Below are 22,431 nucleotides of genomic sequence, written 5' to 3'. Positions count from 1 at the left end.
TTATTATTATGATCAATCAGTACGTAGCTCTATCCAAGTCAGTATCTCTTTTACACATTTGTAAAAAGTTACACGTTTTTACCTTTTTTTTTTTTTTTATGACAGTATTCTGTCTGCTGTCAAATCAACAAATGAAAAGACACGATGGTATATAAACAACAGAGTGAAAAACATATTTCTTTTTTTTGTTTGTTTTTGCTAGTGATCCATCAACACTAAAATACAAGTAGTACTCTGTAAAAAAAAAAAAACATTCTCCACAGAGACACGAAAAAGAGAGAGGTTGTGTCACAATGTGAAGAATACTATTCACCAAAGGGTGGCAGTATATTTCAAATAATCAAAACATCCTTTAAAAGCTCAATTTTAGCATGAAGAAATAAGTCCAACCCCACCGGCCTGTTCCCTACATCTGGCTAAAAAATGGTTTGTTCACTCAAATATTGAGGCCAATAAAAACCAATGACAAAAAAAAATATTTAATCTACAAATGATATTTCCCACCACTATCATTTTCGGCCTCCTGACCTTTTTCTTTTATCAGAAGCTCCAACGAGACGGAACATTTCATTTGTCTAAGAACCTGAAAATTCCATTACTGGCGTCAGTTCTACTCACGCTGAACATGATCCAGTACATTTGTCGTCTACGCTCTCTATAGCAGGTTTCACATGCTGTCATCTAAATGCAACGTTTTACACTGGAAGCAACCCACTGGGGGCATCCAAACCCAAGTGCCAGCGAGAGGGCGGGGCGCACCCTGAACCCGGTCGCCAGCCAATCGCAGGGCAAATAGAAACAAACAACCACTTCCAGTCACATTCACACCTACGGGCAATTTGGAGTCGCCAATTACATTACATGCAATGCATTCATATTGTTTTAGTATAATAAATATGGCTTAATCCTTGGCTGGTGACCAGTCCAGGGTGTACTACTAGAACGACTAGTAGTTACTGATGTATAGTGACGCATTAGATGGTTAGTGAATTTTCATGTCACTTGTAGTACGAGTAGCATGCAGTTGTCAAACGGTGCGCAGTTTTACCTCTGTAGTTGTTACATTTCTCTTCAAAAGGGGTTTGGCAACAAAATTTTTTTTTTTTTTGCAATATCTCAAGGTTATTGCTTATTACAATAGAAAACAAATAGCAAATTCTATTCTGCAAGAAACAAAGCAGGATTTGCTTTCGCGGGCCACACAAAATGATGTGGCGGGCCCGATCTGGCCCCCGGGCCACCAGTTTGACATCGCCGTTCTCGGGCTTCCTCGTCGTTCTACTAGTGCGCAGAAATATCATGCAGCAATACACTCTTGACAGCAGTGGAAACAACGTCACTAGTAACTCGTTCTCTAGTTTTATTAACTATCGTCTTACTATTAGTGACGCGTGGACAAAGAGTGTAGTAGTACTGTACATTAATAATTCAGCACACGACGACATCGAGTAAAACTCAAATGGCTTTCCATAGTTGAGGAAGTCTGTCAATGCCAGACAACACCCCGTCAAAATAAACGATACGAGTTTCGTTCTTTTTGGCATCATATGGCGCACGTTTATTTTACTTTGAAAATGCTTACAGGAAGTTGTATTGTAATGCAATAACTGTGCCTTTGCGACTCCACAGTTAGGGCACTGGCTAGTGGAAGGGAGCGCCTGCCAATGGAGGGGGCTCTCGGCCCTGGCTAGTTCTACTGCGTGATCGGGGAAAGACGCCGCATACCGGAAGGCTTGGGAGTACGTCCTTCCTGGCAGAAAACAAAAACACTACGGACTGCTATAAAAAAAAAAAAAAAAAAAAAAAAAAAAACACGGGAACACTCACTGAAGAACATGTAGCCGACAGCGGGGGAGAGTCAAATTCCCAAGCGGCGTCGTCTAGTTTAGCTCCTGTGCCAAAGCTGGACCTTAATTGGGGAACATTGAGACGCGTTGGCGCCGCGGAACCTTTGTTCGTTTTTTTTTTATTTTTTTTCTTCTTCTTGTCTTCTTCTTCTCCATGGACACAAGGGGGCTTCTCCTGCGCTTCGTTGTGGTTCTTCCGAAGTGACAGCACCCGCGTCGGTTCTTCTCGAATGTTAGACGAGGACCTAGCCAGAAATGGACTCCTAGCATCAACCCCCAACCCACCCGCTCTCTTGCTGGCTCCGTGGCGGCCACAGCAGTCATGTTCGCCGTGCGCATCGTCACCGCAGACTACTACCTGGCGAGTCCCATTAAAGACCTGGACGTGTGCTACTCTGAGTTCAGGGAAAGCGACGTGAAGAAGGTACCGGTGGTGAGGATATTTGGAGCAACGCCCGCAGGTCAGTCAAGTCGTCGTCAGGCTTTTTTGTTTTGTCAATGAAAGCCACAGAACTGCATTCGCCCCCAACCGTGCACCACGCGGCACGAGACGTGGAGCGCGCGAGGGCTATGTTGCACTCGCGGGCTCGCTAACAACGAAACGAGAGGCGCACTGTCGAACCGCTACCTTAGTCCACAACGACATGACAATATAGATGATTGAAGTACGTGGTCACCCATTGTTGCAAAGCGTGGAGCACCTTTTGCTAACCCACGCATGCTGCGGAGATATTTCCCCTCCCTTCCCCCTTTAGAGCAGACGGCCTTTTTTTTTTTTTTTGTTTTTTTTTGCCGTGGCATGGCGATGGCGAGCACCTTAGCTCCCGGGGTTCGACGTTATTCTGTCGTTTTAGGACTGCTGACAATGGCAGGGGTGTCAAACTGATTTTTTTTTTTTTTTTTTTTTTTTTTTTTTTTTTTTGTCGAGGGCCACTTTGTCATTTAAATTTCCCTCAGAGGGCCGTTATGACAGTGAAACCATGCCTCATCGTATTCTTTTATATGCGCAACAAATTAAGGGATAGCTAGTTTTTAAAATCAGAAGGATAATGGTTTGTTCAACTATTGATCAGGTTACTCTAAAAAGAGGCTTGGTAGCAGAAAATGTCGAATTTTTGTTGAGATTTTGGCAAGAATCACGGAAGTCGACGCACATGATTTCCTCGTGCGGGCCACACAAAATGTGGCGGCGGGCCACATCTGGCCCCCGGGCCTTGAGTTGGACACCCGTGCGTTGAGGTATGACGTTTGCACATTATCCCAAATTTATCCAAATTCCATTGTATGTGCACGGAATGGACACAGAGGAAAAACATAACTTGAACTAGATAACTGTATACGTGTACGTTTATTTTAGTCCATTGCGTCAATTAAACCGAAAATGTGTCCGAAAGACGTAAAAGCTTCTTAATGTCAACTGTTGCACATATTTAGAATAGGATTAAACAACAATGGACGGATCAAATGACTTGGATGGAATGGCTATGTGTCCTTTGCATTCTGCAAATATTATAAATTGCTCAGATGTGGAAAATATGTCAGTCACGCACTTGTACACAGAGTGGCTGCCATGCTGTAATACCCAACAAATATGGGTACCCTTTCTCCCCTTGCTCATCAGTACCATGTTTTCCTGCACAATAGCGCAGTTTTTGCTCCGATTCAATCATTTTCAGTCTGCCGCACCCTCTCTGGAACCCTATTTAACAGGTGGCAGCCATGTCCTTTGCTTGTAGTAGGAGTCTGGGGGTAAATACAGAGCATACACTTGTGTCCCAGCGCGCTTCCTTCCAGAATGACCCGTCAGGTGGGCCCCATTAAATATAAAGCAGGGGGTCCGCAACCCTTGGTGTGTGGACTGGTCCCACAAACAAAGAAGAACCTTGTTTAAAAATCTTACTTGAATGACAGATTTGTTGCAACAGGAGATTCGAAAGCCCCACACCCAAATAATGTAATATTCAGTGACCAAGTGGTTAATGAGTCCATGAAACCCTCAAAACTGTTGCCACAATGAGACAAGGCACCCCACATTAAAAGACAAGCCCTTGGATTATTTTGAAAGGAAAAAGAAACGTGAACAGGAAGGAAATAATTCACGAGGGCCGCCCGACAACAAATGTAGTGTGTGCATGCTGAGAGCAGCATCCTTCGTGGCTTCCCTCATTGCGAAAGCTAAGAAGCCCATTTACAACTGGCGTAGAACTAATTTTGCCTAATACCAAAGACATTTGCTGTGAACATTTTGAAAAGACTGCAGTGGAAAAAAAGTAGCAATCGTCTTATCGGCTAGCACCGTAAGAGGAAGAGGAGACAAGAGGCATCATGGTGAGTTATTATACTGTAATGACTACCGAAGGTGACTAATGTAGAGTGTAATCGTTGAATTCAGATTGCATACTATGAGTAAGGTTTGTATTATTGGAACCCCCACTCCTCAACTGGATGGTGGTTAGACACTTAGCTGGGTTTGCATGGAGACTCTCTTCATTTTCTTTTTGGTCATTCAGATTGAAGCTCGCTGGTCAAGTGTTTTACATGTGCTCTATTCCAATTGGGTGTGTACATATGCACTACATTTAATCGGAACAGCCCTGTGACATGCGCACATTGTGGTGAACGTCATTGATCAAAATGGAGGTCCGTCATCTATTGAGCACAGTAGCTGGGATTGTTTTGCTAAAAAAAAAATCCCTTCATGAAAAACTACTTAATAAGTAGTAAACAACGTACGTAAACAATGACGTCACAGTGCCTTTCACGTCGAGACGAAGCATGCGCAGACAGAGCGCTTCCCAACTCCATTCCGATTCAGCGTTTACATGACGAAAATTTACTTCTGATCGGGTTGGCTAAAAGATTAATCCGTGAAACCGAATGAAATTCCATTGAGATTCGGCCTGTTTATGCCGATTGAGGCGTTTAGATGGAGGAGTTTCATTCGGTTTGGGCTTTAAACCAGTTATAATTGGAATAAAAGGCTCATGTAAACACCCCTACTGTACCGTACCCAACAAACACAAAATAACCCACGAAAGCTTAATAGGACCCTTTTAATAGGAAGCCAAAGCACAACAAGTGAAAAGCAGGGGGTTAGCAAAAGTGATTCTTGAAGGTAAGGTTCATATTAAGGGTGGGATGGTACACGTAAACCAGCAATGCCTTTAGTATTAGGCAAAATTAGTTAATGCAAGTTAGTGAAGGACTCAAACTTTAACTCGTCCCAAGTGTGGAGCCTGCGACGTGCATAACCCCCAGAAATGCAGTCCTTAAGGGTCTATTGTACCATACTGGACAGTACTCGCTAACCCTAGTTTATACTGCCACTCGCATAACACACCAAATTCCTCTAAACCCCACCCAATCACCCACTGTCTAGCCCTTGGAAAAATTACAAAAGAACAAAAAAGTTTGAGAATCATTGAATAAAGGTCAAAAGGTTGGAGTGACTGATTTACAGTCATTTGAGTCCTTCATTAACTTGCATTAACAGTACATGCAGTTTTCTTCTTCTGAAGAGGTGAAATGCAGACACACACGCAGGTACCTGCACACGCTCTGCAGTACAGACTGCTTGTGTAACTTATCAGTACATGCAGGCTGATTTGTCGATACGTACAATGTACATTTACAAAGAACAAAGATCTGTGTGGTTGTCATACAGAGGTACGCTGTAATTTGTGACTGACTTTTTATTTATTTATTTATTTATTTATGTATGTATTTATTATAAACTTTACATTTTTGCTCACTGCTTGAATCCAATCTGCATGCCACTCTGATCCGGCCTGACTGCGATTCCACAATGTGGCACATTTAAAATGGGCACCAGTCTCCCACGAGATAATGAAAGGCTTTCACTGATTAAACACACAGACCAACCGCACATGTTAAACATTTCATTGTCGTTTAGGTGTTTTGAATCAAGCTGATGTTCGATCAAGTTGTTATAATGTGGTAGTACTAGTAACCTGTAGTGCCTGTAGTAGTCTGTTTGTGTGCTGCATGCCCAAGTCAAGACAATTTTTTTAGAAATACAATTGGAATGCGGTGACTTAGTATATCAGTAGAGTATTTCTCAGTTTTCTTTTCAAAGGAGCTTGGAGCTGTGATTTTCAATGCATCAATCGCTTACTTTTATGTTAACTTTTATGTTTTCTGTGCTATCGCTGTGGTCCATCTGCTGTGCACCACGTGGCTCTGGCTGCAATCCCAGACCTCGTACTCCCTGTCCTTCCGTGACCTAAGCCGTGAACACTCCCACCAGTCAGTCAGCTCTGTGTAATTCAATGCCTGCTTCCTGTGTGTTTAAAAAAAAAAAAAAAAAAAAAAAGTACTAGCATCTAGTCTTTGGCCAGTCTGAACATGCTCTGTACATACACGCTTGTCTGAAATAAAGGGCGAATTAAAATTGTAACTACTGGCCTCTCCTTACACAGCTAAGAGTTGCTGATGAAGGTGCCTCCACGTTCATGTATTTGACATCTTGGATCGCTTTGTGTCTTGCTTGGTTCAGATACACAGACCAGCTCTCTAACTAATGATTGCAGGGAGGCATCCTGTTTTGGTTGCACAAATGTGCTGGACAAGAGAAGGAGAGGAAGTGAATGACCAGCAGAGAGAGGAATGAAGTGGTGGGCCCCTTTTACCCCAGGTTTAGCTCTCCCCAGGGGAACCCTTAATGCCATTTAAAGGAATTCCTCATGGATCCATTAATAGGATAATAGGACGTTTCAAAAGGACTCCCCTGCTCATTAGGATGGCCATTGTCCCCTTTAAGAGTTGTTCTGGTTCAATTTACATTCTCTAAATGCTCTACTAGTATGAAATTACTTGTTGATAGCACATGGTTTTGAGCAGATCCATTTGGACTTTTAAACCTCACCCTTTGGTGTCTGGTAGTCTTCTTTACTCTGATCTGTGTGATCAGATGAGATTCAGAGAAAGAACATGTAGGAGTAGCAATTTCTCAAAAGCAATTTTCCTCTGCACTAATCAACTCCCTGTTACAGTTTTGCGCCTGGACTTGAAGCTCAGCTTCATGTCACTGTGATACCCTTGAGAATACAATCCATCTATTCATTAAAAATAACCTACTTACTTCTGTTAATTAAAATAAATACCCCCCCCCCCCACCCAATAATGGAAAACCTAAGCATGATCACCCCATTGTCGAAAATCAGCCAACTATTTAAAAAGTATACTAAGTGAGCCAGATAAAATAATGTGATTGACTCCTGTACCAGCTGCACCAAATATCTTGTAATTCTATTGTCCTTTTGGTTAGTTTCGGTACGGGAGTGAATGGCAATGAGTAACAAGGACGCACTTTGTTTAATGATTATATGTGTGCGAGCTGGTCAAGTGTACTTTTCTTTTAGGATTGGATCGAGGTTGTTTACTTGCATAATTAGGGAACTCTACAATTTTGAGGTCCTCAGCTCAGTTCGTTGGCCTTCCTGCACCATTTGTCAACACACACACACACAGAGAAGGGAGCATCTTTTGTCCACCAAACCCGTGAGACAATGTGACTACTTACCCTGTGCTCCCTCACAAGAGTTACGTGGTGTTTCAAGGCAGATTTAGTTCTTGAATATAAAAGAATGAAGGACTCCAGTGGGCTGAGGAAAAACTTGAAACACTGCTTCAGTAGGCTGAGCACTTGAACCTCTGTGTTATACTGTGATGACTATAATGAAGTGAGTGCGTGTGCATCTTAACATACACAAAATAATCCACTTCTTATCAAAGCATTTGTGTATTTTGTTACATTATAAATAGATTAGCCCCGTTCTGTGCATTCTTCCCAAAAGTACGGTCATTTATTTTCCTTTAAAATAATCAACACTGCACATCCAAATTGGTGTCCACATACTGTACCATTTTTGGTCTAAGACTGCAGTGCGGACCGAAGGGTCCTTATGGATCAATTTTTAATTCCATTGCAGCGTACAGTCAGCGTGAGGCTAGTCTTATTACAAAATGGGAGGGGAGAGTATTCTCTCTGCTAAAAATAGCGTAGCTGTTATGTGTTTCTGTGCATTCAGTTTTGCGTTGCGTTCAGCTTGGATGTGCACTGTTACACTTACACTGTGCTTAACAGATATTTTGGAGGTGTTTGCCCAATCTGATAGAATTAAACATATTCTTTCTTGAGTGCAGTCAAGAACCTCTCTGCTGTTTAGATCCGTCTTCCCTGTCGGTGATCTGCCTCAGTCACAAACATCGCTCCGCTGCAACTTAGAGTCTTCCTCTGTCTCTTTGTATGTGTAGGGGGGTTACTGCTGAAGACAATTTCACTTCGCAATGCACCAACGCTACCTGCTGCTGTTCTCTCTTTCGCTGTGTGTTTGTCTTGCGCGTTTGTTTTCATCAGGTCTCGGGGACATACCTGTACTGTCGATCTGTGGTCTGCAGATGAAACTCAAGTTCCCATGAGGGAAACCATTTTAAATGTATCTGGCAACTATTCTGAACCATACCTATCCAGTGTGGGTTCCGCCTGCCAACATAGAATCACTACATACATACCCACAGTCCTTCAAAATGTGGATGATTGCAAGTGTTGATGAGGCCTTCTGGGCCAGCCACTTCAACAGCGCTTTTTATTGCAGGTCCACTGTGCATGCGAGCTAAGGCCTGGCGCACACAAGGATTTTTTTTAAATCTTAAGATTTTTTTTATCTTGTGACAGACCCCACACATAAAGATAAAAGATTAGGCATTTAACTGTTGGTTGTATTGTGTGTGGTGTGCTCCAATAATCTCAACACAGAACACCACACATATAAAGACCAGTCTCGAAATCTTCTGTGATCACTCGTGAACTCACAAAAATGAAGACGGGCAGACACTTGTGCGTATGTGCCGAACTTTGCCGAGTGATGCCGAAGGTAATGGAGGCTGAAGTGTGTAGATAAATACAAAAGACTTGTTTTCGAAAATACTTCTTGCCAGGGCAAGGGCGCCGAGACTTCAAGGAATGTATGCAGTTTAAAGTGACTCGTGCGACAATCTGGGACAATGTCCATCCATCCATTTTCTGTACCGCTTCTCCTCACTTGGGTGGCGGGCGTGCTGGAGCCTATGCCAGCTATCTTTGGGCGAGAGGCGGGGTACACCCTGAACTGATCGCCAGCCAATCGCAGGGCACATATAAACAAACAACCATTCGCACTCACATTCACACCTACGGGCCATTTAGAGTCTTCAATCAACCTACCACGCACGTTTTTGGGATGTGGGAGGAAACCGGAGTACCCGGAGAAAACACACGCAGGCATAGGGAGAACATGCAAAGTCCGATTGTGCAAATGTTGCAGATACTCCTCAGTCAGTGTGCAAGTGGTGCAGATGCTACTCTGGCATGAGTGGCCAGTATTGGTCAACAACAGACATGCAAATAGTGTTGCGTGGCAAGACTACGACAGTGAGTGCACGAGTAATATATAATTGGCCCGACAGAAATGTGACAACAAACTCAAGACAATGTTTTCAGCAGTTTTGATTGTCCATTGCTGTTTTCAGCAGTTTTGATTGTCCATTGCAGTCGGAGTTTGTCCTTTTTTTTTTTTTTTTTAGCAGCACCAAACCATACTGTGATGGAAGAACACTGGACTGATTCGATGACCGCTGTGTAGAACTGCCTCAACAGCTCCTGTGGCAGGCCGTTCTTTCTCAGAAGCCGCAGGAAATACATCCTCTGCTTGGCCTTTTTGAGGATGGAGTTGATGTTTATTGCCAACTTCAGGTCCTGAGAGACTAATTCCCAGGAACTTGAAGGTCTCGACAGTTGACACAAGGGAGCTGGACACCGTGAGGGGAAGCTGTGGCGAAGGATGCCTCCTGACATCCATAATCATCTCTACAGTCTTGAGCGTGTTCAGCTCCAGGTTGTGTTGGCCGCATCACAGCTCCAGCCGCTCCACTTCCTGTCGATATGCAGACTAGTCACCGTCTTTGATGAGGCCGTTGACTGTGGTGTCATCTGCAAACTTCAGGAGTTTGACAGCCGTGTGCGTTGAGGTGGAGTAGTTTGTGTAAAGAGAGGAGAGCAGCGGAGCGAGGACACAACCTTGGGGTGCCCCAGTACTGATGCTGCGTGTGGATGAGGTGCCCTCCCCCAGCCTCATCTGGTGTGTCCTGCCTGTCAGGAAGCTGTAAATCCACTGGCAGGTGGCAGGCGAGACGTTGAGCTGGAGAAGCTTGGAGGAGAGGACTTCGGGGATGATTGTGTTGAAAGCTGAGCTGAAGTCCACGAACAGGATCTTCGCGTAGGTCCCCGCGCTGTCGAGGTGTTCTCGGATGAAGTGCAGTCCCATGTTGACTGCATCATCCGCAGACCTGTTTGCTCGGTAGGCAAACTGCAGGGGGTCCAGCAGTCGACCTGTGACGCTCTTGAGGTGGTCCAGCACGAGGTGTTCAAAGGACTTCATGACCACAGATGTCAAGGCGTCAGGCCTGTAGTCATTCAGACCCGAGATTGCAGGTTTCTTGGGGACTGGGATGATGGTTGAGCATTTGAAGCAGGATGGTACTTCGCACAGTTCCAGGGATCTATTGAAGATCTGTTTGAAGACTGGAAGTAGCTGGTCCGTGCAGACTTTGAGGCAGGATGGGGATAGCCTCACAAAGCCAAGTCTCCGTAAAGCACAGGGTGGCGGAACGTCCGAAGTCTTTACTGGTCTTTATCTGAAGATGAAGCTCGTCCATTTTGTTGGGTAGGGAGAGTTAATTCGCAAGGTGGATCGACTGAAGCGCCAATCTGTATCCTCTCTTATGGAGCTTCACTTGGATGCCGGCTCACTTCCCACTGTGGCGTCGCCTTCATGTCCATGCCCCAAAGACTGCAGTAGACTCCTTGACGTTTAGCAAGTCTCCCCTTGTGTAAGTGAGTCGCGTAATGTCTCCAAAGATGAACGAAAAACACAAAAACAATACTAGAAAGGGCGCAACCGAGGCGTCCACACGTCTTAGATAGATAGATCAATCTGGAATGTACAGCAAGAGACAAAGTAATCGCTTGTATTGCGCTAAGCCTTATGCTTATGTAAGATGGCCTCAGCAGCTAGAATGTGCGCATAAGGACCAATATGATGTTGCCGAAGCCCTCAGATTCCTCAGGCTGTCACCGGAGTGTAAAAAGTGGCTCGATCACATTCGCAATAGGTGGAATTTTGCACACAACGCTGGCATTATTGAGTCAGGAGAATGCCAGACTGGTGCCATTTAAGCAACCACCTAAAGATGAGTAGGGACGTGACTTCATGCACTTGAACGACTGTCAAGTCCTTTTTGCAAGAAAGGTCTTGTGGCAACGTGCGCGGTTGTGGGCTTAAACTGGGCTCAGTATGTCCGAAGCCAAGATGGAACCGTGTTCAACGTGAGTAGGCAACTTTGGGGCGTCGTCACAGTCATGAATCCTGACCCAATCACAGAAAATTACTAACAAACAACAAAAAAAGTTGTTCTTGGTATTGGGAAACACATCTTTAACAAAGGTGGAACTCCGGCAAAAAAACTGCAATTGGGTAGGCTGATTTTGAATGCAAGGAAGGTCACCTCCTTAGAAAATATGGAATACCTCATAGATCCAACAAAGTACACGGCCGAAGCTACGAAGGTGACATGCGGGTATGAAAGTGTGACAAGCTGATTCATTATTCCAACACTAGCCAACAAAATTGGGAACACCGTGGTTAAAGCAAACAAAGAATTAAAAGCTTAGGGTTTCATCACAGACAATTAAGACCTTGTAAAGAAAGCAACCGAGTTAAGAAAAGTGGAATGAGTTGATTTGGGCTTTGGTGCTAGGTGCATCAGTGAGTCTCTGTGGAATCTGGAATGAACCGACCCTCATGCCTAGGGCTGGGCATTTTTAAGAACCTCACAATTTGATTCGATTTTGATTCTTTAGGTTGTGATTTGTTTCAATATCAATTCTATAGGTTTGCGATTTGATTCGATTCGATCCATCCATTCAGCCATCCATTTTCTACCGCTTATCCGAGGTTGGGTCGCGGGGCAGTAGCTTTAGGAGGGATCCCCAGACTTCCCTCTCCCCAGCCACTTCATCCAGCTCTTCCGGGGGGATCCTGTGGCGTTCCCAGGCCAGCCGAAAGACATACTCTCTCCAGCGTGTCCTGGGTCGTCCCTGGGGTCTCCTCCCGGTGGGACATGCCCGGAACACCTCACCGGGGAGGCGTCCGGGAGGCATCCGAATCAGATGCCCCAGCCACCTCATCTATCTCTAAGGCAGAGCCCGGACACCCTGCGGAGGAAACTCATTTTGGCTGCTTGTATCCGGGATATTGTTCTTTTGGTGACGACCCTCAGCTCGTGACCATAATAGGTGAGGGTAGGAACGTAGATCGACCGGTAAATCGAGAGCTTCGCCTTTCGGCTTAGCTCCTTCTTTACCACAACGGACTGATACAAAGTCCGCATCACTGCAGACGCTGCACCGATCCACCTGTCGATCCCCCGTTCCATTCTTCCCTCACTCGTGAACAAGACACCCCAAGATACTTGGACTCCTCCACTTGGGGCAGGATCTCATCCCCGACCTGGAGAGGGCACACCACCTTTTTCCGACTGAGGACCACGGTCTCAGATTCGGAGGTGCTGATTCTCATCCCAGCCGCTTCACACTCTGCTGCGAACTGCTCCAGTGAGAGTTGGAGATCACGGCTTGATGAAGCCAACAGAACCACATCATCTGCAAAAAGCAGAGATGCAATACTGAGGCCACCAAACCGGACCCCCTCTACGCCTCGGCCGCGCTTTGAAATTCTGTCCATAAAAGTTATGAACCGAATCGGTGACAAAGGAACAGACTTGGCGGAGTCCAACCCTCACCGGGAACGAGTCCGACTTACTGCCGGATATGCGGACCAAACTCTGACTCCGGTCGTACAGGGACCGACCAGCCCATATCAGGGGGTTCGGTACCCCATACTCCCGAAGCACCCTCCACAGGAGTCCCCGAGGGACACGATCGAACGCCTTCTCCAAGTCCACAAAACACATTTAGACTGGTTGGGCGAACTCCCACACACCCTCGAGGACCCTGCCGAGGGTGTAGAGCTGGTCCACTGTTCAACGGCCAGGACGAAAACCACACTGCTCCTCCTGAATCTGAGATTCGACTTCCCGATAGACCCTCCTCTCCAGCACCCCTGAATAGACCTTACCAGGGAGGCTGAGGAGTGTGATTTCCCCCTGTAGTTGGAACACACCCTCCGTTCCCCCTTCTTAAAAAGCCACCCCAGTCTGCCAATCCAGAGGCACTGTCCCCGATGTCCACGCGATGTTGCAGAGGGTGTCAACCAGGACAGCCCTACGACATCCAGAGCCTTGAGGAACTCCAGGCGAATCTCTGTGACCTCAACCCCAGAGATGGGATAGCCCGCCTCAGAGAACCCAGACTCTGCTTCCTCATGGGAAGGCGTGTTGGTGGAATTAAGGAGGTCTTCGAAGTATTCTCCCCACCGACTCGCAACGTCCCGAGTCAAGGTCAGCAGCGCCGCATCCCCACTATACACAGTGTTGGTGGTCCACTGCTTTCCTCTCCTGAGACGCCGGATGGTGGACCAGAATTCCCTCGAAGCCGTCCGGAATCTTTCTCCATGGCCTCACCGAACTCCTCCCACACCAGAGTTTTTGTTTCAGTGACCACCAAAGCTGCATTCCGCTTGGCCAACCGGTACCCATCAGCTGCCTCAGGAGTACCACAGGCCAAAAAAGCCCGATAGGACTCCTTCTTCAGCTTGACGGCATCCCTCACCGTTGGTGTCCACCAACGGGTTCGGGGATTGCCCCCACGACAGGCACCGACCCCCTTACGGCCACAGCTCCGGTCGGCCGCCCCAGCAATGGAGGCGCAGAGCAAAGTCCACTCGGACTCGATGAGCAAAGTTCTGTCCGAGGTGGGAGTTGAAACTCCTTCTGACAGGCGATTCTGCCAGACGTTCCCAGCAGACCCTCACAATACGTTTGGGCCTGCCACGTCGGACCGGTATCTTCCCCCACCATCGGAGCCAACTCACCACCAGGTGGTGATCAGCTGACAGCTCCGCCCCTCTCTTCACCCGAGTGTCCAAGACATGCGGCCACAAGTCTGATGACACGACCACAGAGTCGATCGTCGAACTGCGACCTCTGGTGTCCTGGTGCCAAGTGCACGTGTGGATACCCTTTTGCTTGAAAAATGGTGTTCGTTATGGACAATCCGTGATGAGCCCATCAGTTCAATAACAGAACACCGCTCGGGTTCTGAACGGGGTGGGGGTTGGGGGGGGGGGGGGCGTTCCTCCCAATCACGCCCTTCCAGGTCTCACTGTCATTGCCCACGTGAGCTTTGAAGTCCCCCAGCAGAACGATGGATTCCCCAGCGGGAGCGCTCTCCAGCACCCGCTCCAAGGACTCCAAAAAGGGTGGGTACTCTGAACTGCTGTTTAGTGCATAGGCACAAAAAACAGTCAGGACCCGCCCCCCCACCAGAAGGCAGATTCGATTCAATATTGATTTAAATGTTCTGATATCGATTCAGTAAGAAGTAAAAATATGCAAAAAATTAAGAGTAAATTTTTAAATATGTCCTATGTCACATCACATTTGTTGGAAGCAATAACTTATTTATCATAACTTATTTGTATGTATGGAGTACAAAAGTAAAAACATATTGTAGTTGTGCATAAACACTGAAAGGTTAAAGTGCATGTAAACTTAAATTGTTTGTTTCCTCTTGAAATTGTAATAAAAAAAATGCAAAGTAATAACTTTTGTTCATATAGAGTACAAAAGTTAAAACATAATGACATCTCTGTGTTGAAAAAGTAACCTACATATATACTTAAACAACATTTCTTTACTTATTAGGGTTACCATTATTATCTTTCAGGGTATTTAAGTAATGCCTCATGATGTAGCATGTTATCGTGATATATATATATATATATATATATATATATATATATATATATATATATATATATATATCAACTGATATGAAAAACAAATTGTGATAGAATTTTCAGTGAGGTTAGTACACGGTTATAGCCTACTCTGATGCTTCACATACTGCTTTTATGCACAGTCCTTTGGTCGAACAACGTTTTTGACAACTCCCCTCTTCTTTGTGTTTTCTCTGAGAAGTTCAGCAAAGGTAATACGGAAATGATGTTTGAAGTTCAAATTCCCCCCCCCCCCCCCCCCCTCCCCCTGTGTTTTCCTTTTTCCCTTTCCCCCCCCCCCCTAATTTTCACTCTCACTGGATGTACTGCTCATGTCTCTCACTTCTTGCACTTCCTTTCCCTCCAGCTAAACTCTCCTGCTCTCATGTCTCATTTCCACTACAGTCACTGGTCTGTTACTGTCCATGCAAGGATATGTGCCAATAATTTTCCCATCTATTTAGGCTTATTGCTTTACTTTTATCTTGGTTTTACAAAGATCTGTTGTTACGCATCTTAACTAGAGGCCGGATGGTTGCTATTGCCAAAAGAATACAACTGGAATCTTTTTTGATCACTTCTCCCCACCAGCAGGGCAGGACTGTTGTGTTGAATGAATTCATTTAGAAATAAAAGAAATATTCCTCCCCTCTCCATAGTAGTAGAGGGTGCATGAGGTTTTGCCTGGACAGTCTGTCCATGTGTGCTTTCTGAACTAGGAAAAGGCATTTCATGGGATCCCCTGGAGTTTACCCTTGGGAGACACATCAGCATTAATGTACTGTTTAAAAGTATTTATTTTTATGTTACTGTCATGTAGTGTTGACCCGTAAATTAAAAATATGCACTTGACTTGCAATATAAGCCTAGCTTTTGATGGGTGGCGAATCAGCAAAACAGTGAAAATCTCAACACACAGGGGCTTTTGCAGTGACTCTCAGATGTTAAGTTCGCACGTTGGTCACTGTTCGCGATGTTTCACCTTTGATACTATTTCGGAAGCTTTAAGAGAGACGTGTTTTTTTTTGTTTTTTTTTACAATTTAAAACAGTTCCTCGGCGTCTTAGCAACATGTTTGTGGTATGCTTTTGTCAAAATACCCCAAGGATCAAGAATTATAGGAAAACCTTTGCAGCATATTTCTTGCCATGAATAATTTGGCTTGTTTTAGGGGCGAATCTGTCTCCTGCAGGGTTCCAGCTATCATCTCGCCTCAAGGGTGAGCCTGGCTTTTGTCGGACTTACAACGATGCGCTTCTAGCACATCCCCTTCTTTTTTTTTTTTTTTTTTTTTTTTTTTTTTTTTTGCCGTTAAGAGTAAAGTGAAACAGGAAAGCACAAAGGTGAAACGGGAAAAAAAAGAAAGCGCTGAAAAAAGAGGGCCATAGCTTCAGATGTGGAGTCATTAAAAGATAGTTGCCTTTGATTAGTGCAAGTCCACACGAATGAGTGAAGACCATGTGATTGGACAAACGGCAGTGAAAGCGTGTTTTGTGTCAGATGTAATGCATGTCGCCGATGACAAAAGTGCCTCGAACACATTCTTTGTTCTTAAATATTGTACGTGTCGTCATGGATTTTGGCATTCTGTGTGTCTAAGGGGGGTGTCCCACAACATCTTTAATTACCTTTTTATTTTAAAAACATATTTACGCATTTATTTCAGGCAGTGGCACTTTACAGTGGAAAACAAAGGAGATTGGCAATTACATAGCTTGTTCTATATCCTACCAACCAAAAAAAGTTTGCAAAAAGTTTCAATTATGCCTGAAGAAGAAAAATCGCACCGCCATTTCTCTTATATAAACACAACAACAAAAACATTAATGGAAAACTAACTAAACCTCTAAGGGATAACCAACTCAAATTATCTCTGCTCATTGCAGATGAGTCACACATTCTGTGTTCATTGCTCTAGTCTTGACTCTTGTCAGGATGAGAATCCGGGCTCCCACATCCTGGGTCATTCTCATGTCATTTGGATTGCAGCCTTTCGTGTATTCTTAAGGGGTTTGAGGATCTCCATGTCTTTGGGTGGTAGGGGGAAATGTGTAATTGTCACTCATTCCATTCCATTTTACATACCGCTTATCCTCACTCGGGTCGGCGGGCATGCTGGCGCCTATCGCAGCTATGTTTGGGCGCGAGGCAGGGTACACCCTTAACTGGTCGCCATCCAATCGAAAGGCACATCAAAACAAGCAACCATTCACACTCACATTCACAACTATGGGCAATTTAGAGCCCTCAATTAACCTACCATGCATGTTTTTGGGATGTGGGAGGAAACCGGAGTTCCGGAGAAAACTCGACTTCACACCGATTTTATCTGGCTGATCGGTATCGGCCGATATTTAGGATTTTATGCTGATCGGCTTTGTCATAATTCGCCGATCACAGTATATTTGAATCCAAAAGCTAGTTTATTTTTAGCCTTGTCGCATGTCTTTTGACATAGTACTGTAAATATCTGACGGCCAATGAAGTTATTAAAAAAAAAATAATAATAAAAAATGTCGGCGGTGTGGGACAGACAACACGTCTGAGACAGGCAACACGTAATGCCCGATCAGACTACAAGACAAATTTGCTCTTTCACGATTGCACTGTCAGACTACTGCAATAAAATCTTGTATTCCGATACCACCGCATCCCGTTTTTTACGATCATTGGGCTTTATCTTGTCAACTCAAATGCGACCGGATACACTCGTTACCGTGGCGACGACAACAAGAATGGCGCACGCCGACGGTATTATAAGGACAAAATGGGGGTAAACGTCTGTTGGTGGTCACCGATGCTCAGGACAGGAGAGGACGTTCGTTTAACGCTTGCTTGACGTATGTTCACGTACATTTAATATGATACACAAGCAGGCAATAAAATGTTATGTAGCCTAGCAAGCTACTGGTAGCACGAACGGTTGGACGTACACATGCCGCCGTTCTGTCGATTCATGCTCTAAAGTTTCGGTGTGGGTGAAGTCATTTAATTAAAAATAAAGTAATTTAATGAAGTAAGTTCGCACCCATTATTTATGTCACGTTGTAATGTTGGTTTGACCTGACTGATTAGAATACACGATCTGATTCGAGCAGTGATTTCCTACCTTTATGGAGCCAAGGAACATATTTTACAATTGAAAAATCTCACGGCACACCAACAAACAAAAATGTCACAAAAAGTAGATACATTAATGACTGTATTTACTTCCTGCCATGTAATAGAAGACCATGTATCATTTGTTCTGTCACTATGCCTCACTGAATAAAACAGAGGAACAAAGATACATTATTTATTGTAAATATAATCTTTTGAGCAATTAAGTACACAAGTATATACAATAAATGAACAGGTCATTTCAATAGACACATTCCTCCATCTTGTGATCGGATCGGTGATGGGTTATCGTTTTTTTAAACTTGCTGATCGGTGTTTGGCCTCAAAAATCTTGATCGTGTAAAGCCGAGAGAAAACCCACGCAGGCACAGGGAGAATATGCAAACTCCACACAGGCGGGCCCGGGTGAGAACTGTGAGGCAGATGTGCTAACCAGTCCGCTACCGTGCCGTCTAATTGTCACTCAGCAGAGCAAAAACATAAATGTGGTGGAGACTCTTCGTAACGTCTGCTAACAACCCAGAATAAATTTAGCTCTTCCATGACATTGAAAATCTTAGAACAGTCGAGATGTATCACTTCTACGTACTTTCTTGACACAAATTACTACTTTTCTATGAACTCTGCTTTGGCGTCATCGTGTGGAATGCATCTTAGAACATTACAAAAAACCCTCATTATAGATATTCTGCGAATGAGTGACTGAATACCCTTTTCAGCGAATAATTGAGGATTGGCTCGACGGGGGAAAAAATGCAAATTGGTGAATTTGTCAATGGAGAACGGTGAATAGGTGGGGGTCCCTACTACCATTTTTTTTGTAAGTTGAATTCATTTTTAGACTGAGCAGACCAAATTGTCTGTTAATTTTGTTTTTACTTTGAGTAGCAGTAAAATGTGTATGCTGAAAAACACTGCACAGTACTTGTAATTGTGAACTTGAATCTTCCTGTTCAAAATTTGAGCTGCCCAGCTCGAAATTCCCCAACATCTGCATCTTTTCTCTCGGAAGACAGCACATTCTGTAGCCATTCTGTACACTCACAATTTATATACATCTCCACATCCTACCAGGTTTCTATTTGTCACTACATCCTGTGCCTTTCATAAGTGTGGATTTTGATAGTAGCCTCGGAAGCAATTACCGTAGTCTATTTGGGACAGGCTCAATTGGACCTTCATCATCGTCATCTGGCTTTACTCTCAGTGGTGCAGCCGGGTATTTGGGGCCCCATGGAGAAATGAAATCACTTTGGGGCTCAATGTTGTGAACTGAAAAATCCCCAATTTTCTAGGACCTCATTCAGTCATGGGCCCTTACAAATAGTCATCACTTTTCTCACCCTAACCGCATGCCTGTTGATGGATGACATACAGTCCTGCTCACTATTATTGGCACCCCTTCATTTTTTGCATAACCTGTATAATACTGTATCCTCAGAAATAAATGGAAATCCATCCATCCATCCATTTTCTACCACTTATCCGAGGTCGGGCCGCGGGGGCAGTAGCTTTAGCAGGGACGCCCAGACTTTCCTCTCCCCAGCCACTTCATCCATCTCTTCCGGGGGGATCCCGAGGCGTTCCCAGGCCAGCTGAAGGATGTCGTCTCTCCAGCGTGTCCTAGGTTGTCCCCGGGGTCTCCTCGCGGACGTGCCCGGAACACCTCACCGGGGAGGCGTCTGGGAGGCATCCGAATCAGATGCCCCAGCCACCTCATCTGACTCCTCTTGATGTGAAGGAGCAGCGACTCTACTCTGAGATCCTCACGGATGACAGAGCTTCTCACCCTATCTCTAAGGGAGAGCCCGAGGGTCGAGGTCAGCAGCACCCCATCCCCACTATACACAGTGTTGCTGCTTTCCGCCGGATGGTGGACCAGAATTCCCTCGAAGCCGTCCGGAAGTCTTTCTAAATGGCCTCGCCGAACTCCTCCCATGCCCGAGTTTTTGCTTCAGCGACCACCAAAGCTGCATTCAGCTTGGCCAGCCGGTACCCATCAGCTGCCTCAGGAGTCCCACATGCCAAAAAGGCCAGATAGGACTCCTTCTTCAGCTTGACGGCATCCCTCACCGTTGGTGTCCACCAACGGGTTCGGGGATTGCTGCCACGACAGTCTCCAACCACTTTACGGCCACAGCTCTGGTCGGCCGCCTCAGCAATGGAGGCGCGGAACATGGTCCACTCGGACTCGATGTCCCCCGCCTCCCACGGAACATGAGCAAAGTTCTGTCGGAGGTGGGAGTTGAAACTCCTTCTGACAGGGGATTCCGCCAGACGTTCCCAGCAGACCCTCACAATACGTTTGGGCCTGCCACGTCGGACCGGCATCTTCCCCCACCATCGGAGCCAACTCACCACCAGGTGGTGATCAGTTGACAGCTCCGCCCCTCTCTTTACACGAGTGTCCAAGACATGGGGCCGCAAGTCCGATGACACGACCACAAAGTCGATCATCGAACTGCGATTTAGGGTGTCCTGGTGCCAAGTGCACGTGTGGACACCCTTATGCTTGAACATGGTGTTCGTTATGGACAATCCGTGATGACCACAGAAGTCCAATAACAGAACACCGCTCGGGTTCTGATCGGGGGGCCGTTCCTCCCAATCACGCCCTTTCAGGTCTCACTGTCATTGCCCACGTGAGCATTGAAATCCCCCTGCAGAACGATGGAGTCCCCAGCGGGAGCGCTCTCCAGCACCCCCTCCAAGGTCTCCCAAAAGGGTGGGTACTCTGAACTGCTGTTTGGCGCATAGGGACAAACAACAGTCAGGACCCGTCCCCCCACTTGAAGGCGGAGGGAGCCTACCCTCTCGTCCACCGGGGTGAACCTCAACGTACAGACGCCAAGCCTGGGAGTAATACGTATACCCACACCTGCTCGGCGCCTCTCACCGTGGGCAACTCCAGAGTGGAAGAAAGTCCAACCCCTCTCGAGAGGACTGGTACCAGAACCCAAGATGTGCGTGGAGGCAAGTCCGACTAGATCTAGTCGGAACTTCTCGACCTCACACACCAGCTCGGGCTCCTTCCCTGCCAGAGAGGTGACATTCCACGTCCCTAAAGCCAGCTTCTGTAGCTGGGGATCAGATCGCCAAGGTCCCCACCTTCGGCCACCGCCCAGCTCGCGCTGCACCCACCCCTATGGCCCCTCCCACAGGTGGTGGGAGGGGCCATGATCCTAGGAGCTAAGACGACTTAGCTCCTAGGATCATTGGGACACACAAACCCCTCCACCACGATAAGGTGACGGCTCAAGGAGGGGTAAATTGAAATCTACCAAAGTTATATCATCCATCCATCATCATCCTTTAATTGGTGTTCCAAAGTAATTTAACAAAGATTTTTTTTCCAACTTAGAAATTGTAATTTCAAAGAAAAAAACCTGAAAACAGCATGTGCAGCAATATGGGACCCCTCCTTAATATTTGATTGCACATCCTTTGGCAGCGATGACAGCCTACAAAGGTTTCTTGTATTCATCTACAACCCCAATTCCAATGAAGTTGGGACGTTGTGTTAAACATAAATAAAAACAGAATACAATGATTTGCAACTCATGTTCAACCTATATTTAATTGAATACGCGACAAAGACAAGATATTTAACGTTCAAACTGATAAACTTTATTGTTTTTAGCAAATGATCATTAACTTTGAATTTTATGCTGCAACATGTTCCAAAAAAGATGGGACAGGGTCATGTTTACCACTGTGTTACATCACCTTTTCTTCTAACAACATTCAATAAACGTTTGGGAACTGAGGACACGAATTGTTGAAGCTTTGTAGGTGGAATTCTTTCCCATTCTTGCTTGATGTACAGCTTCAGCTGTTCAACAGTTCGGGGTCTCCGCTGTTGTATTTTATGCTTCATAATGCGCCGCACATTTTCAATGGGAGGCAGGTTTCGACTGCAGGCAGACCAGTCTAGTACCCACACTCTTTTACTACGAAGCCACGCTGTTGTAACACATGCAGAATGTGGTTTGCTGAAATAAGCAGGGGCGTCCATGAAAAAGACGTTGCTTGGATGGCAGCATATGTATGTACCTGTATGTACCTTTCAGCATTAATGGTGCCTTCACAGATGTGTAAGTTACCCATGCCATTGACACTAAAACAGCCCCATACCAACACAGATGCTGGCTTCTGAACTTTGGGTTCATAACAGTCCTTGGTTCTTTTCCTCTTTGGCCCAGAGGAGACGACAATTTGAAATGTAGACTCGTTGGACCACAGAACACTTTTCCACTTTGCATCAGTCTATCTTCTTGGGCCCAGAGAAGCTGGCGGCGTTTCTGGATGTTGTTGATAAATGGCTCTTGCTTTGCATAGTGGAGTTTCAAGTTGCACTTACGGATGTAGTGCCAAACTGTATTTACTGACACTGGTTTTCTGAAGTGTTCCTGAGCCAATGTGGTGATATCCTTTACACATTGATGTCGGTTTTTGATGCAGTGCCGCCTGAGGAATAGAAGGTCACGGGCATTCAATGTTGGTTTTCG

General features: G+C 45.5%; 1 protein-coding gene across 4 annotated transcripts in view; it reads left to right on the top strand.

Moving 5' to 3' along the window:
* Positions 1 to 1,640: 1,640 nt before the first annotated feature.
* rev3l (REV3 like, DNA directed polymerase zeta catalytic subunit) overlaps positions 1,641 to 22,431 on the top strand; it is an 85,078-nt gene continuing 64,287 nt past the window's right edge. For all 4 annotated transcript variants that reach the window (XM_061704561.1, XM_061704560.1, XM_061704559.1 and 1 more), the window contains exon 1: positions 1,641 to 2,308. In XM_061704561.1, coding sequence (XP_061560545.1) covers positions 2,170 to 2,308 — 139 coding nt within the window. In that variant the 5' untranslated portion in view covers positions 1,641 to 2,169. The remainder of the gene's footprint in view (positions 2,309 to 22,431) is intronic.

Source organism: Phycodurus eques, chromosome 18, assembly GCF_024500275.1.
Source record: "Phycodurus eques isolate BA_2022a chromosome 18, UOR_Pequ_1.1, whole genome shotgun sequence".
Taxonomy (NCBI): domain Eukaryota; kingdom Metazoa; phylum Chordata; class Actinopteri; order Syngnathiformes; family Syngnathidae; genus Phycodurus; species Phycodurus eques.
The sequence above is the reverse complement of the archived record's forward strand: the minus strand, read 5'-3'. Positions and strand labels throughout refer to the sequence as shown.